General features: G+C 44.3%; 1 protein-coding gene across 1 annotated transcript in view; it reads right to left on the bottom strand.

Annotated features, from left to right (window-relative positions):
- The window catches only part of LOC122563770 (cytosolic 5'-nucleotidase 1A-like), a 37,142-nt gene that overhangs the window by 13,787 nt on the left and 2,663 nt on the right, over positions 1 to 20,692 (bottom strand). Inside the window, exons 2-4 of the mRNA XM_043717987.1 lie at positions 19,830 to 19,997; positions 9,996 to 10,125; positions 4,391 to 4,513 (exon numbers count right to left, since the gene is read on the bottom strand). Coding sequence (XP_043573922.1) covers positions 4,391 to 4,513; positions 9,996 to 10,125; positions 19,830 to 19,997 — 421 coding nt within the window. The remainder of the gene's footprint in view (positions 1 to 4,390; positions 4,514 to 9,995; positions 10,126 to 19,829; positions 19,998 to 20,692) is intronic.

Raw genomic sequence — 20,692 nt, forward strand, 5'->3', positions numbered from 1 at the left:
CAAGACTGAGTGGTACAAAATGACCGATGGCTGTCCGTGGCTAATGCAGTAGAACATGGCTGACAGTAGTTCGAGCAGTTGGGCAAATATTTGCCTCATGTAGCCTTCCCAAGTAGAACAATTGTAGCTCTGTATAATCAAGGTGCAGCTGCTGTTGCTTACTTGGGTAAGAACATTTCAGGCAAATTAGTTGTTTCTCTTGAATTATTTAATCAATCCGTTATGGCACTGATTAGATTTTAGTTAAGATTCTTCAGATAATCATAGATATAGATTTTGAAGTAGTTAGAGATCCACGTACATACAAAAAAAATCACTAAAAACATGCAAACTAGTTTCAGACAGTAAAAACAGCCTCCATATCATTACAGAGCGGAATCAATCTTAGCAGACATTGGAATCAGGAGTGAATAAACACAATAAGACATCATTTGTTAGCTAAAGAATTCTAACATTAGGTGTAACCACGTAACTTTGTTGGAACTGACCAAAAATTAATTCTTTTGTGTTTCTTGTAATGAAGAATGTTAAGGGTCCTGAAATAATAGGCAAGTATCAAATTAATTGGCAGTTAACACAGTACAGCTGGCAAACATAGCTTTAATATGTTTATCATTGTAAATAGCCTCAAGAAAGAAGATAAGAAGTTTGGGATAACATCATGAAGGTTGAGGGGTGGGCCTCAAGCCTGTCTATCTTTTTATCATTCAGTGATATGATTAGCTTAATTGGAAATACACTGAAATTGCTGATGCAAGCATGAACTGTGTAAGATGCTGTACCACAGAGCAATTACAAAGGGATAACTCAACACTGCTGACCAATGTGCATTCTGAGTTTAAACTGTATAAGGTAAGGCATTCGAAAGTTTTTTGAGTGCCTTATAGCTCTGAGAAATGAAGTTGTACCAAAAAACAAAGCTGCAATAAAGGTTTCCTGACACCTACCATGGACTCAGACTCTCGTTGGAAAATATCAGTGTCTCACTATTAATTACGGAGTCAATTACTGCAAGAAGGAGAGATTATATCTTCGAAGGATCCTCAAACAAGGCTTTGTAGGTAACACTTAGGAATGTTACGGGAGCATCTATTTTGCTGGGAGTTCATTATTATTCCCCAAAGAGTCAGGGGAAACAGAGAAGCAAACATGTAGACAGTTCACAGAGGTGTGTAAGAGTAATTGGGTAATTAAACTAGGCGATTTCAACTTTCTCAACATAAATTGGATAGTCATAAGGTTTAGAGGGGGCAGATTTCTTCATATCTATCTCGGGGAGTTTTTGTAACAATATGTCGAAGGCCCAACAAGGGACATTGTAGTGCTGGGTAAAAGCAATGACTGCAGATGCTGGAAACCAGATTCTGGATTAGTGGTGCTGGAAAAGCACAGCAGTTCAGGCAGCATCCGAGGAGCAGTAAAATCGATGTTTCGGGCAAAAGCCCTTCTGGGGAAAGAAACCAGAGAATTGTTCGATGTGGTAGTTGGAGAACATTTAAGCGATAAGAGACCACAACACAGTATGGTTCAAACTTGTTCTGGACAAGGAAAAAAAATGCCTGCAAAAGATGGCTTTGATTTTGGTGGTGGGGGCAGCTTTTATTAAAATAAAGCAGGATTTATTTACACTCGACTGCAAACAGCTCTATGTGGGTAAGTCTACAGCACAACAACAGGGAGTTTTCAAAAAGGAACTGGGGAAAGTACAGGTCCAACATGTACCTCTTAGAGGGAAATGTAAGAGCAATAAGTTCAGAGAACCCTGGATGTCTGGGACAAATCAGGACTAGATAAAGAAAAGAAGTTGGGTTTTTAGCAAGTCCAAAGGGAACAATTCAGCTGCGGCTCTAGATTAATACAGGAAGTGCAGGGTTCAATTCCCGACTAGGGCGACTCACTGTGTGGAGTTTGCACGTTCTCCCCGTGTCTGCGTGGGTTTCCTCCAGGTGCTCCGGTTTCCTCCCACCATCCAAAGATGTGCAGGGTCAGGTGAATTGGCCATACTAAATTGCCTGTAGTGTTAGGTAAGAAGTAAATGTAGGGTATGGGTGGGTTTCGCTTCGGCGGGTCGGTGTGGACTTGTTGGGCCGAAGGGCCTGTTTCCACACTGTAATCTAATCTAATCTAATCTAGAGTTACTCTCCTGTTAGTACATAGATTCAGAATAAATCTCCAATGACTATGCACAGCTACAGCCATTCTCCAATATGTATAAAGTGCCAGAGACACTGTCCAATGTCTATACAGATCCAGAGTCTATACAGATCCATGAATATACACAGCAACAGTTCCTCTGCTATGGGTTCACACTGCCAAGATCACTGTCCAAAGACTATAAACAATCAAAGTCACTCTCCAATGAATATATCCATTTGGAATCACTCTCCCATGTGTATGCACAGCCAGAGTCACTCTCACATCACTATACACAATCAGGATTCATTCCTTCCATTGATCAACAGGTCGTACCCCCTACCTGTCTTCACCTATCCCTACTTCACCACTTTGCCCCCACCACCCCTTTTATCTGCAGCTCTCCCCACACCCACCCTGAGTCCTAAAGAAGAGTTACACCCGAAACATCGACTTCTCCACCTCCTAATGCTGCCTGGCTTGCTGTTTTCTTCCAGCCTCCTGCCTGTCTGTCTACTTTGGATTCCAGCATCTGAATTATTTTTTGTCTCTATACACAACCAGAGTCACTCTCCAAAGAGTTTACACCATCAGAGTGACTATCTCATGACAATATACAAGCAGAGTGACCTTCCTATAGGTACGTACTGCCAAAGTCACTCTCCCACTCTTGGAGAAAGTGAGCACTGCAGATGCTGGAGGTCAGAGTGGAGAGTGTGGTGCTGGGAAAGCCCAGCAGGTCAGGCAGCATCTGAGGAGCAAGAGAATCGACAGTTTGGGTATTAGCTCTTCCCTCTTGAATGATTGTACATGACCAGAGTCATTCACCAACCCTCCCATGCGTACACCTGTTCAGTGTCATACTCCGATGAGTATACCCATTCAAAGTCACTCTCTGATGAGTATTCTATTCTCCCACTTTCTGATCACAGTTTTCAGGTATTAGTAAATACTTCTGGAGCAGATAGATCATGGATCCAGATCTCCCGTACAACAACAATATAATTCCACAATGCAAACTGCACCCGTATCTCCTCAATTTTTTTAAACTATCTTCCATGCCTTCACATAACCTTATTCAACCTTCATTACTTTCTCCCTTCCTGCAGCCCCCTATTAATCATTGAGCTGCCTTTCCTAGCATTTTGCAAATCCTCAAATAACTTTCATATGATCTCTCCTGCATCTTCCATCCCAACAGCTCAAACAAAATGCTGTGCAGGGACTCAGTCCCAGCTCTGTGCAGCTACAGGGTGCTTGAACAGGTGCAACCTTCCCAGAGCTAGCAACAGTGTCCCAGGAATCTTAAGCTTCCCTGCCCTTGCAGTCATATGTTCATCTGTCTAACCTTCTTCTCACTCGCATGTGGCCCTCAGCGTGATCTGCAGATGATCACATTTGAGGTCCTGCTTGTTAATCTCCTCCCTGAACTCTGGCTGCAGACCACTGATGGCACCAACATGGACCATTATATCTAGCTCTTATCCTTCCCCCAGATGCATGTCCTGTGGCCTCTCTGTCACATCCTTAACTGTGGCAACATGAGTCAATGTTCATTCTGGAGTCATATCTATGGCTACTGAAATGTCTGTTACTCACTTAATGACTCCTCTTTCAATATTTGCTTTCCACTGTTTTTCTTTCAGTCCTGTACAGTTTACATATCCAGAGCTATAAAGAGCTAGGGACTTCCTGCATACCTCTGAGGAAAGCTTTATCCTCATCAATATCCAGAATGGAAAATCTATTCCTGAGTGGGGTCTCCTGCACTACCTTCCTGTTTCTCGGGGACTGTCTGACAGTCACCCATTCCCTATCTTCCTGCATCTTTCTGTTCTTGTACTTCATTGCATGTGGCACTCTGAGTCATTCAAAGATTACTATTTTTGATTACTATCTTGCTAACCATCTGCCTTGCTCGCTAAGTTCTAATTGCTGTTCCACATCCCCTTCCTGTTCCAGAGGCAAAATTGTTGGCCCATATAATAGGATTGGTTTTCATTCTGCATAGTTAGCCAGGTTACGGAGAGAAACTGTGACCAGTTTTGGTGAATAATCTTTACCTTGTGCCTGATAACAGAACACCCCTTTGAGGCAGCGTATCCCTGAAAGGATTCAGAGGAAGGCACTGGCTGTTTGTTCTGACCAACAGACCAAGCGGTTCAGCAGAAAGACAACATTGGCTGAAAGCTCTCTGGCACCTGAATGAAATTTCCATACTGCAGCAGTGGAAGCGCACAGCTTAATGGCTGCTTACCTTGCTCAATGGCTTCTTGCACTTTTTCAGAATCAGCTGAGAGATAAAGGTTGGTGTGATATGCTTTCAGATACTCAATTGGACTCTTCCCACCCGTCATGCAGAATCTTTCAACAGACAGTCCTGGAAAGGAAGGAAGGATGGATACATCAGTGATTGTAGTCATGGAGAGGAATAGGAGCAAACGGAATGGGAACATATTTAATTGTGGGAGGGGGAATTCCAATGCTATTAGGCAGGAAGTGTGGAGCATAAATTGTGAACAGATATTCTCAGGGAAATACACAACTGAAATGTGGAGGTTGTTTAGGGAGCACTTGCTGTGAGTACTGGATAGGTTTGTCCCACTGAGGCAAGGAAGGGATGGTAGGGTGAAGGAACCTTGGATGACAAGAGATGTGGAACATCTAGTCAAGTGGAAGATGTAAGTTTACTTAAGGTTGAGGTCTGATGAAGAGCTCATGCTTCAGACGTTGATTCTCCTGCTCCTTGGATGCTGCCTGAGTAGTTGTACTTTTCGAGCGCCACACTTTTTGATTAAGCTTGAGGAAGTAAGGATCAGACAGGGCTTTAGATGGTAGCCAGAAAGGATCTGAAGAATGGACTTTGGAAAGGTAGAAGGGGGCATGGAAAATGCCTTGGCGGGTAGGATTAAGGAAAACCCCAAGGCATTCTACACTTATTTGAGGAACAAGAGGATGGCCAGAGTGAGGGTAGGGCCGATCAGGGATAGTGGAGGGAACTTGTGCCTGGAGTCGGAGGAAGTGGGGAAGTCGTTAATGATTACTTTGCTTCAGTATTCACTGCTGAGAGGGACCTTGTTGTTTGTGAGGACAGCATGAAACAGGCTGATATGCTCGAACAGTTCCATGTTAAGAAGGAGGATGTGCTGAAAGTTTTGAAAAAAACATTAGGAAAGATAAGTCCCGTGGGTCAGATGGATATACCCAATGTTACTAAGGGATGCGAGAGAACAGACCGTTGTGCCTTTGGCGATGATCTTTGCATCCTCACTGCCCACTGGAGTAGTGCCAGATGATTGGAGGGTGGCAAATGTTATTCCCTTGTTCAAGAAATGGAATAGGGATAACCCTGGGAATTACAGACCAGTCAGTCTTACACCTGTGGTGGGCAAAGTATTGGAGAGAATTCTAAGAGACAGGATTTATGATTATTTGGAAAAGCATACTTTGATTAGAAATAATCAGCATGGCTTTGTGAGGGGCAGGTCATGCCTCACAAACCTTATTGAATTCTTTGAGGATGTGATAAAACACATCGATGAAGTTAGAACAATGGATGTACTGTACATGGATTTTAGAAAGGCATTTGATAATTTTCCCATAGTAGGCTCATTCAGAAAGTAAGAAGACATGGGATACAAGGACATCTGGCTGTTTGGATATAGAATTGGTTGGCCCACAGAAGACAGAGACTGATAGTAGATGGAAAGTATCCAGCCTGGAGCTCGGTGACTAGAAGTATTCCACAGCGAACTGTTCTGGGGCTTCTGCTCTTTGTGATTTTTATAAATGACTTGGATGAGGAAATGGAAGGATGGGTTAGTAAGTTTGATGATGGCATGAAGGTTGGTGGAGTTGTGGATAGGGTGGAGGGCTGTTGTAGGTTGTAGCGGGACATTGACAGGATGCAGAACTGAGCTGAGAAATGGCAGATGGAGTTTGCTTTAGAGAAGGCCATAGTGTCTGTTGGATTTCATTGGCAGAGGGATTGAGTTTAAGAACCGCGAAGTTATGCTGCAACTCTATAAAGCCCTGGTTAGACCACACTTGGAATAGTGCTTTCAGTTCTGGTCGCCTCATTAGAGGAAGGATGGGGAAGCTTTAGAGAAGGTGCAGAGGAGAATTACCTGGACTGGAGGGCATGTCTTATGAAGAAGTCTTATGGAGCAAAGAAGGATGAGAAGTGACTTGATAGAGATGCAAAAGATGATAAGATGCATAGATAGAGTAGGTAGCTAGAGACTTGTTCCCAGGGCAGAAATAGCTATCATGAGTGGGCATAATTTTAAGGAGATTGGAGGAAGGTTTAGGGGAGATGTCAGAGGTAGGTTCTTTACTCAGAGAGTGGTGGCAACGTGGAATGCACTGCCAGCAGTGGTAGTACAGTCAGCTACATTAGGGACATTTAAGCAACTCTTGGATGGGCGCATGGATGATTGTAAAATGAAGGGTGTCTAGGTTAGTTTAATCTCAGAGCAGGATAAAATTCAGCACAACATCGAGGGCCAAAGGCCCTTTACTGTTCTATGAGGCCATGTGAGAGATTAGTAGGAATCACTGATTGAGGGGTTAGTAAGTGAATAGTGAGGGGGGTAGTGAGCGGAGCGAGGCATCAGAGAGTGATGGGTCAGAGAGCGAGGGGATTAGTGAATGAGAGGTTAGTGAGTGAGAGGTCTGTGAGTGAGGGTCAGAGAGTATGCAGTCAGTGAGTGTGCGGTTGAGATTGCGAGATCAGGAGAAGGAGCCTAGCCAGTCTTTTCTTGGTTGGTCTTTCCAGAAAGACTTCACTTGTCTGTGATAACAACTAAGACAAACCAATTCCCTATTTACCAAGCAACAAACCTGTTTCCCTTTTACTCTGTCACTGACCATAAGAACAGGCACAATATTAAATAAAAGTCACAATAAATCAACTTTATAAAATTATTCATGAAGTATGAGTACAAATGAAAGCTAATCACTTTTATGGATTGCCTTATTGCCTCTCTCAGCCTGTCCTAGTGTTACTCCACAGTGCTTGGCCAGTGCCCACTTTAGAATGCCTGAAATGTTTCAGTCAGAAACCAAGAACCGAGGCTGTCACTTGGTTGACAATCATCCTGAAGTAGTTTTGGCCGTAGAAAGCTCAGTTTTGGATTTCACTGCTTCAGCTTTGCTGGGTGGGTGGCAGGAAACACAAAGACATTGGTAGTGTTGCAGTGTTACGAAGATGAACAATAATAACACAGGATAGTAGGTTTGAGAATTTCAGAACCATTTCTCTACCTTGGCTGATGGCTGTGTTGGATTGTATAGAATGTTGGACTGCTGTGCAGGTCTGGAAGCTCCATTGGACATGGTGACCCACAGCAAGTATGGCAGCACACAACTTCTGTTTGAGTTTCCAATGCACTGCCAAAAAAGGTGCCACCTTCACTGATTGGTCACAGCATTGCTGGTTGAAACCCAAATGTGAAAACAGAATTGGCCAAGGTTCGCTTGCTGCAGTGGATGAACACCAGGTTTTGTAGCAAATGTGTGCAGGACTTTACTCTGTTTGAGACCCTTGCATTTTCTGATGTATACAAACAATTTGGAGATGGGTATTGAGGGCAAAAATTACAAAACTTACAAATGATACTAAACAAGGGGGAATTACGAGGATGATGCTGAGAGATTTCAGTGGGCGGCACAGTGGCTAGCACTGGGTTCAATTCCAGCCTTGTGTGACTGTCTGTGGGTGTCTCCCTGTGTCTGTGTTGGTTTCCTCCCACAGTCCTAAGATGTGCAGATTAGGTATACTGGCCATGGTAAATGTGGAGTTACAGGGAAAGTGTGGGGGGCTGGGTCAGTGTGGGATGCTGTTTGGAGGGTGGGTGCAGTCTTGATAGGCTGAATGGGATGATGACATTAACAAGTTGGCGAAGGGGGCAGACGTCTGGCAGGCGAATTTCCATGTGAGGTAATGTACTTTGGTAGATGCATCGTGAGAGACAATATAGGCTCAATGGTTTAACTTAGATGGGAGTACAGGATCCGAAACCCAGTTGAATTTTGGGGTTCATGTGCATGATTCTCTGAAGGTGGCCCAATAGGTTGAAACAGTTGTTAAGAAGGGTGATAGGAACGTTGAGTTTATAAATAGAGGCATAAAGTATATAAAAAAGGAAGTGATGCTATAAATCATTTGTCAGACCACATTCGGGGCATTCTGTTCAGTTCTGCGCACCTTATTTAAGGAAGGATGTTAAATCCCTGGAGAGAGTGCAATGGAGATTTATTAGAATGATATGAGGATGAAGGATTTTAAATACAAGGAAAGATAAGAGTAATTGAGCTCATTCTCTTTGGAGCAGAGAAAATTAAGAAGTGACAAAAACAGAAATTGCTGGAAAAACTCAGCGGGTCTGGCAATATCTATAGAGAGAAATCAAAGTTATCGTTTGGATCCAGTGACCTTTCCTCAGCACGCAGGGGAGTGTGGAGATTTATTCCATAGGAAGTTTCAAAAGACAGCTGGATATATATTTGAAAGTGATGAATTTTGAGTGCTATGGAATAGGATTAGAATCATTAATTGGTTGCTTTGAGCAGTGCAGACCTGATGAGCCGAACAGCCTTTTCAGTGATGTAAACCTCTGTAACTCTATCTTCTCCATGGGGATCAGAATATTCAATCATCCACTTCCACTAGGTTTCTGCTTGTCCGTGAAGAGAGAAGACTATGTGTCAGCAAGTGTTTTGAGATGGTATGCCTTTCAAATTGCTTCATTCTCAGTGTGTGTATGGTGAGAGTGTGAGGTGCATGTGTGAAAGTGCGGTGAAGTACAAGAATATTTGGAATATTAGAAACTATATTTTATAGATATTGTTGATAGATGCGAGAGAGTGTGCAGAGTGAGCATGTGTGTGTGAGAGACAGTGCACGCAGAGTGAGTGTGTGCATGTGACAGAGAGAGAGAGAGTGCGTAGTGAATATGAGAGAAAGGGAGAAACAGGAATGAGTATGTGCTGCGTGTGTGTGAGTGAGATGGAGAGCGAGACAGCAAAGTGTGTTTATGCGTGTGCAAGACAATGTGGGATGAGTGAGGGAGAGTGTAGAGTGTATTTCAGCAAGAGGCTGTATAGTGAGAGTGTGAGAAAATTAGAGACAATAGAGCGACAGTGTACAAGGATGAGAAACAATGTAGTGAGAATGTAAGAGAGAGACACAATATAGTGAGACTGTGAGTGTAAGTGCATGGGTTGATTCTGAACATGAGAGAGATTGTGAGAGACATCATGGCAAGTGAGAATCTGAGAGTGTGTGAATGTGAGAGTGTCAGAGGTGAGTATGATAGACTTTGTCAGAGTCTAAATGAGTGTGAGACAGCAGTGTGTGACAATGACAGTGTGTATGAGAGACATCACAGAGAGTGAGCGATACGATAGGAAGCATGTGAGAGATTGTGAACATGAAAGACATTATAGTGAGAGGGTGAGAATATGAGTGTGAGAGAATGTGCATGCAAGACACCCAATATAGTAAGGGTGTGAGTGTGACAACACAATGAGAGAGTGTGAATGTCAGAGACATCGTAGTGAGAGGGTGAGTGTGAGAGAGAATGCGTATGACAGAGCATATTGAGAGTAAGTGTGAGAGAGTGAGTGTGGGAAAGTGAGTGTGAGAGACAGCATAGTGAGATTGCAAGTGTAACAAACATCATAATGAGAGCACGAGTGTTTGAGAATGAATGTGAAAGACATCATACTGAGAGTGAGAGTGAGAGTGTGTGAGAGTGTGAGTGTGAGAAACATCATAGTGAATGAGAGTGGATACAGGAGAAAGATGTGTATGAAGATGCCTGGATATGAAGCTGGCGTGAGGGTAATGCTCCACCTACCGTAATGGTTGATACTGTTGATAAGCCGCACTCCGACTTGTGCATGATTGTTAGTCACCAGAACAATATCAAAGAGCTCGTCACTGGCTGGATACAGGTCACGGAGCTGCTCATTCACAGATTCTACAGCCTAAAGAGAAACAAACACCAACTTATACTCATTACCCAGATCAGTGTGGACTGAGTGACAACGAGGATCACCATGCAGCAGTATGGATGGAGAGGGGGATGGGGAGAGGCAGAATGAGGGGAAAGAGTTGAAGGAAATGGAGAAGGAGGGGGAAGGGTGAGAGAGGAATGGAGAGAGGGGAAAATGGAGGAGTAGAGGGAGAGGCCATGGGAAGACAGCGAGACTGTGATGGTTCAATAATGGGCTCATTCCCCTTGACCCTACTCTCACTTGATGTCAGTGTGTGAGGTACTTGCATACACATGCAACACACACCAAGGTACACAAACTCACACTGAGGTCCTCACATTGACACAAATTCAAACTACAGTGCTCACACACAGTCATGGAGGTCCTTGCACACATGGATGCACACTGACATCCACACGCACATGCGTTCATACATTCTCCCATTGAGGGCACAAAGGCACAAAGTGACACTGAGGTCCTTATATGTGCTCATGCATGTGTGCACACAAACAGTTACACACAGAGGGCCCCATATGAACATTCTCTTGCTGATGTCCTCGCACACTCACACTCAGCTCCTCACAGACACATACTGACACAAAGAGGTTCTTACACGGACACACAGATCCTCTCTCTCTCTCTCTCTCTTTCTCTCTCTCATACACGTATTGAAAACCATTCATACACCCACATAGACAGACCCATTGACAGTGTGTGGATCTCAGTCTATTTGTTTGTGTGTGGAGCCCCACTCCGGTGCCCAAACATACCCAGACCCTCTCAGTGCGATCCACAGACACAGACCCTCTCAGTGTGATCCACAGACCCAGACCCTCTCAGTATGACCCACATACCCAGACCCTCTCAGTACGATCCACACACCCAGACCCTCTCAGTACGATCCACATACCTAGACCCTCTCAGTACGATCCACACACCCAGACCCTCTCAGTGTGATCCACAGACACAGACCCTCTCAGTGCAATTCACATGCCCAGACCCTCTCAGTGCGATCCACAGACATAGACCCTCTCAGTGCGATCCACACAGACCCTCTCAGTGTGATCCACATATAATCACTCCCAATGTGATCCACAGACACAGACATGCACACACACACACAGTCACTCACTTACTTTCTGTGGCATTCTTACACAATATTCACACTCAGGTCCTTGCGCGTGCGCACACACACATACACACACTCACACTGAGGTTCTCACACAGACAGAAACTGTGGTTCTCACAAATACACACTGAGATCCTCCAACACACTGAGGTCCTCTCCCACTCTCAGTGAGAGTGTGCGTGAGGACCTCAGTGTGTCCCTGACAGCCTCAGTTGTGTTTGTGTGTGTGTACAATGACATCACAGTGAGAATGAGTGAGTGAAAGTGACAGAGTGAAAGAGAGAGAGAATGTGTGTGCGTGAGAGAGAGAGAGAGAATGAGAGAATGTGAGAGAGAGTATATCTGTGCGTGTGTGTCTGTATGTATGGAGGACCACAGGAATGATGAAGGGCTCCTGTCCGAAACATTGATTTTCCTGTTGCTTGGATGCTGCCTGACCTGCTGTGCTTTTCCAGCACCACTCTAATCTTGACCCTAATCTCCAGCATCTGCAGTCCTCACTTTCACCTAAAACACATATCTGTGTAATTAAGGAAAGTGTAACTTAAGTACTCAATTTAGCACAGTAAATTTTATATCCACAATAACTCCTAACTTAATGAAGAAAATAATTAAAATAACCTAACAAAGTAGCATAAATATCAAAGGCAGTGCAAGGTGCATGTTACACCGATGGAATGTGATACTGTTTTGAATGCTGAAGTAAGACCGGATAATTTGGACAACCCAAATACTGTTTGTGTATAGTGAGGGAGGATTGATACTGTTTGTGTATAGTGAGGGAGGATTGATACTGTTTGTGTATCGTGAGGGAGGATTGATACTGTTCTCTGCAGCAAAGAGCCTGAATCCAGAGGTTGTCTGGCTAGGATTTGGGACAAATGTTCAGGGTTGGAGAGATACTTACAGAGAGAGGACAGAAAACAGTCATCAGAGTCCAATAAGGTTTCAATGAAAAAGATACAGCAGAGTAGCAAGGTGTAGAAGTCAAATTAATGGGCATAACCTCAAAGGTCATAATCAGTGGATTGTTACCTAAGCTATATGACACAGGGTAAGTCAGATTAGACAAATGAGTGTGTGGCTGAAAGATTGATACAGGCAAAGCAGGGTCTCATCTCTGGGGCACTGAAACCTCCACTGAGGAAAATGAGATTTGTGCAAATGGGATGGTTTCCACCTGAACATGCTGGGACCAAAGTTCTTGCCAACTACAAAACTAGAGAGGTTGGGGTATCTTAAAATGAATCGTGAGGACAATTGATCAAAGCACATTGGTGAAAAAGATAAGGCTTAAGATTTTGCAGCAATCTTCAGCCAGAAGTGCCAAAGTGATGTTCCCCTGATCCCCAGCATTACAGAAAACAGCCAATTCAATTCACTCCATGTGATATCAAGAAACGGTTGGAGGCATTGAATACTGCAAAGGCTATGGGCTCTGACAACTATCTGTCAATAGTACTGAAGGCCTGGGCTTGAGAACTTGCCACCCACCGAGCCAAATTACAACATCTACATCTACCCGACAATGTGGAAAACTGCCCAGATATGTCCTGTATATAACAAGCAGGACAAATCTAACCCAGTCAACCCAGTCAAGAGCAGACCATCAGTGATAGAAAGCATAATCAACAGTGCTGTTAAACAACATATCTCAGCTACAGCAATCCTCTTGCAAGCTTGCCTGCCTTGAAGAAGTTTTCCTCCTCTCTCTACAAGAATCTCAGGGAGTCTCTCTCTCACTGCAACTCCCAGGTCATTTCCTCAGCCCTGAAGCTCTTCAACCATGTCCTGAAACAAACTCAACTCTATGCTACTCTATCCCCACCCCCACCCTCCTCTAGCTTATCTCTCCACGCTTCAGGCTCTCTGCCTTTATTCCTGATGAAGGGCTTTTGCCCGAAACTCATACTCTCAACAAACAGTATTTCAATTCCATCTCAAACATCAAAAACTCTTATCTCTCCACGCTTCAGGCTCTCTGCCTTTATTTCTGATGAAGGGCTTTTGCCCGAAACGTCGATTTTGCCTGTCTTCGGATGCTGCCTGAATTGCTGTGCTCTTCCAGCACCACTGATCCAGAATCTGGTTTCCAGCATCTGCAGTCATTGTTTTTACCTCTCTCAGCAATAACCTGCTCAGTAATGCCCAGTTTGGTTTCTGCCAAGGCCCCACAAGCTCCTGACCTATTCTAGCCTTGGTTCAAACATGAACAAAAGAGTTCAATTCCAGAGGCCAGGTGAGAGTGACAGCCTGACATCAAGGCCACATTTAATCAAGAGACCTATGCAAAACTGGAGTCAATGGGTATCAGGGGCAAAATCTCCAGGTGGAATCGAACATAGAACAGCACAGGACAGTATAGGCCCTTGATGTTGTGCCAACCTTTTATCCTACTCTAAGATCAAACTAACCGACACTCTTCATTTTACTATCATCCATGTACCTATCCAAGAGTCACTTAAATGTCCCTAATGTATCTGACTCTACTACCACTGCTAGCAGTGCATTCCACACACCTACCACTCTCTGTGTAAAGAACCGACCTCAGACATCGCCCCTAAACCTTCTACCAATTACCTTAAAATTATGCCCCCTCGTGATAGCCATTTCTGCCCTGGGAAAAAGACTCTGGCTATCCACTCTATCTATGCCTCTCATCATCTTGTAGCAAGTCACGTCTCAACCTTCTTCGCTCCAAAGAAAAAACCCTAGCTACCGCAACTTTTTATCATAAGACATGCCCTCCAGTCCAGGTAGCATCCTGGGAAATTTCCTTTGCAACATCTCTAAAGCTTCCACATCCTTCCTATAGGGAGGTGACCAGAAAAGAACACAATATTCCAAGTGTGGTCTAACCAGGGCTTTATAGAGCTGCAATATAACCACACGGCTCTTAAACTCAATCCCCCTGCTAATGTAAGCCATTACACCATATGCCTTCTTAACAATCTTATCAACTTTGGTGGCAACATTTTAAGGATTCTTTGAACATGGATCCCAAGATCCCTCTGCTACTCCACACTGCCAATAATCCTGCCTTTAACCCTGTATTCTGCATTCAAATTCAACCTTTCAAAGTAAATCACTTCACACTTTTCCAGGTTGAACTCCATCTGCCATTTCTCAGCCCAGCTCTGCATCCTGTCAGTGTCCCATTGCAATCTACAACACTCTCCATACTGTCCAGAACTCCACCATTCTTCGTGTCATTGGCAAAAGTATTAACCCATCCTTCCACTTCCTCATTCAAGTCATTTATAAAAGTCACAAAGAGCAGACGTCCCAGAACAGATCCTACGGACCACCACTGATCACTGAGCTCCAGGCTGAATACGTTCCATCTACCAACACCCTTTGTCTTCTATGGGCCAGCCAATTCTGTATCTAGACAGCCAAATTTCCTAAGCTTCCTTACATTCTGAATGAGCTTACCATGGGAATCTTTATCAAATGCCTTGCTAAAATCCAGACACACCACATCCACTATTCTACCCTCATCAATATGTTTTGTCACATCCTCATAGAATTCAATAAACCTTGTTGGATTCAATAAGACCTGCCCCTCACAAAGCCATGCTGACTATCTCTAATCAAACTATGCTTTTCCAAATAATCATAAATCCTGTCTCTCAGAATCCTCTCCAATAATTTACCCACCACCAACTTAAGACTGACTGGTCTGTAATTCCCAGGGTTAAAGAATTCTCTTTCTTGAACAAAGGAATAACATTTGTCACCCTCCAATCATCTGGTAGTAATGCAGTGGACAGTGAGGACGCAAAGATCATCACCAAAGGTGCAGCGATATCTTCCCTCGCTTTCATAGAAACCTTGGATATATCCCACGGGACTTATCTATCCTCACATTTTTCAAAATATCCAGAACATCCTCCTTCTTAAGGTCAACCTGTTCAAGCACATCAGCCTGTTTCACACTGTCCTCACAAGCAACAAGGTCCCTCTCAGTAGTGAATATCAAGCAAAGTATTCATTTAGGACCTCCCCTACCTCCTCCAATTCCAGGCTCAAGTTCCTTCCATTATCCCTGATCGGCCCTACCCTCACTCTGGCCATCCGCTTGTTCCTCACATAAGTGTAGAATGCCTTGGAGTTTCACTTAATCCTACCCGCCAAGGCTTTTTAATATTTTTCTTCACATCCAACACCCCCCGACAGCCCTTCCTTTCCAATTGCTGGAGGTGTAACATTTATCTCCTCCCTCCTCAGTATCCAATGGCCCAAATATATCTTCCAGTGTAGCAGTGCCTTGCCTAGACTTCACACAATCTCATCTACTGCATTCGCTGCTCACAATGTGGTTCTCTCTTCATTGGGGAAATGAAGCGTAGACTGGGTGTCCGCTTTGCAGATAAACTATGTTCTGCCGCAAAAATGACCCTAAGTTTCCCGTTGCCTGCAACTTCAACACATCATCCCATTCCCTGGCCAATCTCTCTGTCTCAGGCTTATTGCAGTAATCCAGTGAAGCTCAGTGTAAGCTGGAAGAACGATAGCTCATTTTCCGCTTGGAGTCCCTTCAAATTCTGGATTCAATTTTTTTAAGATTAGATTAGATTCCCTACAGTATGGAAACAGGCCCTTCGGCCTAACAAGTCCACACTGACCCTCCAAAGAATAACCCACCCAGACCCATTTCCCTACATTTACCCCTAACTAATGTACCTAACACTATGAGCAATTTAGCATGGCCAATTCACCTGACCTACACATCTTTAGATTGTGGGAGGAAACCGGAGCACCCGGAGGAAACCAGCGCAGACACGGGGAGAATGTGCAAACTCCACACAGAAGTCACCTGTCTGCGTTCAATATCTTTAGGGTTTGCTCTCTCCTATGTCCTAGCCCTCACCTGCACAAACCAAGCCTTGTTATCACATAGTCTGCTATTACATACTACCCATTGTTAGCCACTAACGGTCTCCATTAATAACTATTCACCCACCTAGCCAGATTGTTATTCACAGCTTTGCTGGTCCAACTGTTCTCCTCTCTCTTTGAGCCATATCCCCACCTATTGTTTACTCCTTAGCCCCTCCCCTCACACTGTCTTCTGCATATAAACCAACAAACCGACATTTTCCTAGCTACCATCGGTTCTGAGGAAGGGTTACCGGACCTGAAACATTAACACTGATTTCTCTTCACAGGTGCTGCCAGACCTGCTGAGGTTCTTCAATGGTTTCTGTTCCTGATTTACAGCATCTGCAGTTGTTTCCATTTTTATTTCTCTATAAACAGATTTTGAAAGCAGCAGTCTTAGTTGGTAGGCTCCAGAGGACAGTCTTCAGGCAGATGGAAGATGGACCAGAAGAGGAGGAGGAAGATCGAGGGAAGAGTTCCTTAGCCCCTCAGCTAGAGGGCAGGATTCTGCTCCCACCACTTTAATGCCACACTGAAACATTCCACACTAGCAGCCTGCTTGTCCTCTGGTTTCAGTGAACCATCCCCAACTAACAGTTGTACACTTTCTTTATCTAATTAACACAGAACATGGAACAGCACAGTACAGAAACAGGCCCTTCGGCCCACCGTGTCTGTGCCGGCCACAATGCCATTCTAAACTAATCCCATCTGCTTGCTTGTGGTCCATATCCCTCCAATCTCTGCCTGTTGCTTGTGCATATCTAAATGCCTCTTAACCTTTCCTGTCATATCTGCTTCAACCACCTCTTCTGGCAGCACATTCCAGGAACATTCTGTCTTGTGTGGGAAAAAAACTTGCCTCAAACGTCTCCTTTAACACTGTCCCCTTCTCTCCGTAAACCTATGCCCCTTTGTTTTTGATATTTTCACCTTGGGAAAAAGCCTACGAATATTTACCCAATCCACGCCTCTCATCATTTTATATACTTCTATATCAGGTCATCCCTCAGCCTTTGACACCTGAAAACAATCCAAGCTTGTCAAATCTCTCTTTATAGCTAATAGACTCCAATCCAGGAAACATCCTGGTAAAGGCTATTTGCAGATTTTCCAAAACTTTCACATTGTTTCAAAAGTACGCATCAGAACTGCACATGATACTTCACGAATGGTCTGCTCAAAGTCTTGGATCATGTCTAAATCACTGCTTCTAAACAAACTTAATAAATTAACAATAAATTCTTACCAATCTTTGGTATCGGTGAGCACAAACCCTGAATATCAATAAGATTAACAGGAGCCAAGGGGTTTTGTATTCAGACGAAGCATTGCATAGCAACAAGTAGTTGATTGGTCGATGGAGTAGTGAGCAGTTATTGATGACAAGAACATTTGTTTCCCAACAATGTGTGATTGGTTCTCAACTAACTGAGCAGTTTAGAGCTGGGAACAAACTACAGAGGTGTTTTAACCTTCATCAAGACAGGAGCTCCGTCTAAACTCTAAACTAGTTGAACCAGGAACATTCCTCGTCACAAAGGATGTTTCAGCACTCTACACCAGCATCTCACACAATGACGGCATCAACCTCAGTACTCAATACCAACAACTGCCAACCTCCTAGCACCGTCCTTCAACTCATCTGCTTTATCCTCAATCACCCTTGGCAACCAGTTCTTCATCCAGACACACGGAACAGCCATGGGGACCAAATTTGCACCCCAATATGCCAATATTTTCATGCACAGGTTCGAACAAGACTTCTTCTCTACACAGGACCTCCAACCAACACTATATACCAGGTATATTGACGACATTTTCTTCCTCTGGACCCATGACGAGGAGTCACTGAAACAACTACACAGTGATACCAACAAGTTTCATCCCACCATCAACTCACCAGGGACTACTGTCTACTATCTGTCTCATTATGGGACACATGCATCTCCATCAAGGTTGGGCACCTCAGCACCTTACTCTACCATAAATGCACAGATAACCTCACGATGCTACACTTCTCCAGCTTCCACCTGAAACATATTAAAACAGCCATTCCCTATGGACAAGCCTATGCATACATAGGATCTGTTGAGATAAGGAGGAACGTGACGGGAACCTGGAAGTACTCAAGGATGCCGTCACAAGAATGGTGTATGATGCTCAACTCATTGACCACCAGTTCCGACATGCCACAGCAAGGAACTGTAATGACCTCCTCAGGGTACCCTTTGTAGTTCAGTACTTCACAGGAAAAAACTATGCCATGTTCTTCATGGCCTGCAACATGTTATCAATGAGGATGAGCATCTCACCAAGACCTTTCCTACACCTCCACTTCTCGCCTCTAAACAACCAGCAAACCTCAAACAGATCATTTTCTCAGCAAACTGCCTGACTTTCAGGACAACCCTGCCATGGCAGATGTTGCAAGACATGTCAGAGTATGGACACAGATACCACCATTAAACGTGGGGACACCACCCACCATGTACATGGCAGGTACTCATGCAACTTAGCCAACGTTGTCTAACTCATACATTGCAGGCAAGGATGCCCGGAGGCATGGTACATTGGTGAGACCGAGCAAAGGCTACGGAAACGGATAAATGGGCACCGCACAACAATCAACAGACTGGAGTGTTCCCTCCCAGTCGGAGAACACTTCAGTGGTCTAGAACATTCAACCTCGGACCTTCGGGTGACAGTCTGCCAAGGCGGATTTCGGGGCAGGCAACAACGAAAAGTGGCCAAGCAGAGGCTGCTAGCCAAGTTCGGCACCCATGGGGAGGGCCTCAACCGGGACCTTGGGTTCATGTCACACTACAGGTGACCCCATTGCACACACACACACACACACACACACACACTCCTATACACACACACACACTGCATAATTTATAAACTCTTTAATTTTTGTGATGATTCCAGGAAAAACAGGGCTTGATTTCGCAATGAGGTTTAACATCGTCACAGGAATCAGTGCTGGGTCTGCAACTGCTTACAATTTATAAAAGACTTGAATGAAGGGATTGAGGGTATGGTTGTTAAATTTGTTGATGACACAAAGGTAAGTAGGAAAGTAAGTTGTGAAGACCACAAGGAAATTACAGAAGGATATGGACAGGTTATAAAGAGGGTAAAGATCTGGCAAATGGAATATAATGTGATAAAATGTGAAATTGTCAAGTTTGGTGGAAAGCATAAAAAAACCCATATATTATCTAAATGGTGGGGAATTACAGAACTCTGAGATACAGAATAATATGCAAAACCACGAATTGCAAATAGTTAGTATGCAGGTATAGCAAGTAATTAGGAGAGCTGATAGAATGTTATTGTTTATTATGGGGTGAACAGAATACAAAATTAGTGAAGTTATGCTTCTCCTATTCAGGGCATTGCTGAGAGCCCACAGTTGGCGTACTTAGTACAGTATTAATCTCCCTGTTTGATGAATGATGTACAGTACATGTGTTGGAGGAAGCTCACCAAGGTTTATCAGACCCGTACCTAAATTGGGCGGGTTACTCATACTTACATCACACATGCTTATGACCATCGACATATCCAGGACATACCCACTGCCCATACTGATCCCTGTTAATGGTATAATGCATGCTTTGGGCAAACGCTGTAGTGAGGGCTAATGGTTACTAATGATTGAACTTTTCGATCCTACCTGTACAAAGGGGAAAGCGGCACCCGGTGCAAAAGGCTCATTCTCATGTTCCACTTGATATCGGACATAGGCTTCCACCCCGTCCTTATGGAAGATCTTTGTCTCCTCTTCCATGTTAAATAAAGCCCGTGATGAGACCGCGATGGTTGTAGCATACTGTGAGCTCGGCTGTCGAGTAATGGCAGTGGTAAAACTATCAGACACTGGGAAACCAGGATCTGAATAGTAGGAGGTAGACTTGATTCACTCTTTTACAACCTCGTATTTTGAGTCATTCAGAAATATCAATAGAACATAGAACATAGGACAATACAGCACAGAACAGGCCCTTCGGCCCACGATGTTGTGCCAAACATTTGCCCTAGCTTAAGTACCTATCCATGTACCTATCCAATTGCCGCTTAAAGGTCACCAATGATTCTGACTCTGCCTTCCCACAGGCAGCGAATTCCATGCCCCCACCACTCACGACGGGCCGCCTACTTGCGGAGCGTTGCAGGGAACACCTCTGGGACACCCGGACCAACCAACCCAACCACCCTGTAGCTCAACATTTCAATTCCCCCTCCCACTCCACCAAGGATATGCAGGTCTTTGGACTCCTCCATCGTCAGACCACAGCGAAACGACGGTTGGAGGAAGAACACCTCACCCTCCGCCTAGGAACCCTCCACCCACAAGGGATGAACTCGGATTTCACCAGTTTCCTCATTTCCCCTCCCCCCACCCTGTCTCAGTCAAACCCATCAAATTCAGCACCGCCTTCCTAACCTGAGATCATCTTCCCGACCTCTCCGCCCCCTCCCCAGTCTGACCTATCACCCTCACCTTGACCTCTTTCCACCTATCACATTTCCAACGCC

This window comes from Chiloscyllium plagiosum, chromosome 27, assembly GCF_004010195.1.
Source record: "Chiloscyllium plagiosum isolate BGI_BamShark_2017 chromosome 27, ASM401019v2, whole genome shotgun sequence".
Taxonomy (NCBI): domain Eukaryota; kingdom Metazoa; phylum Chordata; class Chondrichthyes; order Orectolobiformes; family Hemiscylliidae; genus Chiloscyllium; species Chiloscyllium plagiosum.